Consider the following 2,263-nt stretch of genomic DNA (forward strand, 5'->3'; position numbering starts at 1 on the left):
ACTAACCTGGTGCCCAAATTCCCTCCACCCTGGATGAGGTTCCTGGATGAGATTTGGGAGATGCAGAGATCTGGGAGCTGTTTGAAAAACGATTCCAATCAGAGGTTGCAAAAGAAGGTGGAGACTTTTCCTGGGCCACAATTTTGTGGCTGCTCAACTCTGCTCCCCCATAATTTTGTGTAGACATTAAATTGTCCCTTGCAAGGAGCTCAAAGCCCCACAGGGGCAGAGGAGGTTTGAAATTAGGGAAGGCACCAATTGTAAATATTTATTAATTTGTTTGTTTTTCTTGGTGTTGTTCCTCCCCTGCAGAGTCCTTGAGCTTGGGCTCAGCTCCCGGTGTCCTGAGCGTGGTGCCAGGCAGGGCAGGAATTAAATTATTGCATAAATCGGAGTCCTGTGGCCACGGGAGATCTCGGGAGGGCGGGGAGAGGAGGACACGCTCTGTGATTGAGCATCAAAGCTCCTGGGCTCTGCCTCTCCATCCACACAGCAGCTGCTCCCTGCAGAGCCTCAGCAGCATCCCCGGCTCGGGGCACGCGGACAGGTGAGTTCTGTGAAAAACTCTCATTTTTCGCAGGAAAAATCTCTCCTCAAAGCGGTGCCTTCGATGGGAAGAGGCTCAGGGGGCGCCTGGTTTAGGAAAAGCTGGCTGTAAAGGGCAGGAATGGGGTGGTTAATGAGGATATTGCCACATGTTAATATTTCCAACTACACAGGCATCTGTCGAGCTCAGGAAGAAAAGAGGTGGGGGAAGAGATGGAAGCAAAATGTCCCTAAAATCTCCGGGAAGTGGCTTTTTTAGGATAAAACCCCGCTCCATTTGGCTCTGTGGAGTTAGTTGTACGTAATTTCTGAGCGATAAATTTCTTTCCACAGATTTTGACACCACCAGGAGTTCTTTGCTTCCCAATTAAAAAAGTGGGGATTCAGAGTTTTTGGTTTGTTTCCTCTTATTTGCCAAAGGACAGAAAGTGTCAAAGACTGAAAGAGTCCTGGTTTCCCTTTCCTCTCCAGGTCTGTGTCCTGCTGAGGACACAGTGCAGCACTCAGTAACTATTAGCACTGACTTATTTCTTCTTGAAAAGAAATCTGTGTTTATTGTGTTATTTTACATTATTATATATTGTATATTATACATTATATATTAAATATTAAATAGTAATTATTATCTGGTATCTAGTATCTAGTTTATATTATATAGTATTTTACAATAATAACGATGATAACGATAATGATAATAATAATGGTGATAATTATTATTATTATTGTAATTATTGTTATTACTATTATCATTTCATCCCGACAAACAGATCGATTCAATCCCTGCTGCAGAAAAAGCTGGATAACCTGGATATATTTTCCTCCTATTGGAACTCTGTATGTGTGGAGTTCTCCATGCTCTCGGTTTGCACCTGGGTCTTCCAGCAGCCGCTGAGCACGAGACATAAAATCCAGTTTGCAGCGGTAGAAATCAGCCTCGTAGCAAATTCTGGGAAGAAACCCACAGGTGGGAAGGGGAAGGAGGAAGGAGAGAGGGTTTAAAGGGATTTTTAATTAAGCTGCTCCGACAGAGTCTTGAGTAACCCAGTGCAAGGTGAAATTCTGGCAGAATTCAGCCCGGGGAACTGAATTGCCACAAATCTTTGATAAAATGAGCTCCCATGGAGCCTCCTTGGTGAGGAGGGTGCAGTGTGAGCTTCCCCTTCCCATGATTCCCCGTCCTTCACCCCACAGGGAGCGCTGGGCAGCGGGGATGGATGTGAAGAACACCCCGAGGTACCTGTACTGGCTCTTCTGCCAGTTCGAGCTGATCACCTGCAGTTACCTGATGGAGCCCTGGGAGAAGGTGCTCTTCTACTCCTTCAACCTGGCCATGCTGGGGCTGCTGCTCTACACCACCTACGTCTGTGTGGCTTTCCACGCCAGCTCGGCCTTCCAGCTCCTCTGCAGCTTCCTGGGAAACCCACGGGAAAACGCTCTGTCTGTGCTGAAGTAAAACCTCAGCCCGACCTTGGGATCAAAGTGGTTCCTTATCCCATTTCTCTGCTTTATTCTCTCTTCGTGTTCTGCTCTGGCAGCAAATTGTTTTTGCTCCAATCCATTCCTGTTTTTTACTAATTGCTTCTTCGAGAGCTTTGAATTTTAATGACCCACTGGAATTACAGAGCTGGGACAGGAACGGGACAGGAATTGGGACAGGAACAACTTCCCTGCAGATTTTGTCATTCCAGGGAAAAGCAACAACTTCCCTGAAGGTTTT

At 46.3% G+C, this 2,263-nt stretch overlaps 1 protein-coding gene across 1 annotated transcript; it reads left to right on the forward strand.

The window, feature by feature from the left end:
- The first annotated feature begins 1,756 nt into the window (after positions 1 to 1,756).
- LOC136295426 (serine palmitoyltransferase small subunit B-like) lies at positions 1,757 to 1,999 on the forward strand. Its single transcript, XM_066193925.1, has one exon. It carries the CDS (start codon positions 1,757 to 1,759, stop codon positions 1,997 to 1,999), a length of 243 nt encoding a protein of 80 aa, XP_066050022.1.
- Positions 2,000 to 2,263: the final 264 nt, after the last annotated feature.

The sequence above is a fragment of the Chamaea fasciata genome, unplaced genomic scaffold, assembly GCF_029207755.1.
Source record: "Chamaea fasciata isolate MVZ Bird 193981 ecotype frontalis unplaced genomic scaffold, bChaFas1.0.hap1 SCAF_11, whole genome shotgun sequence".
Classification (NCBI taxonomy): Eukaryota; Metazoa; Chordata; class Aves; order Passeriformes; family Sylviidae; genus Chamaea; species Chamaea fasciata.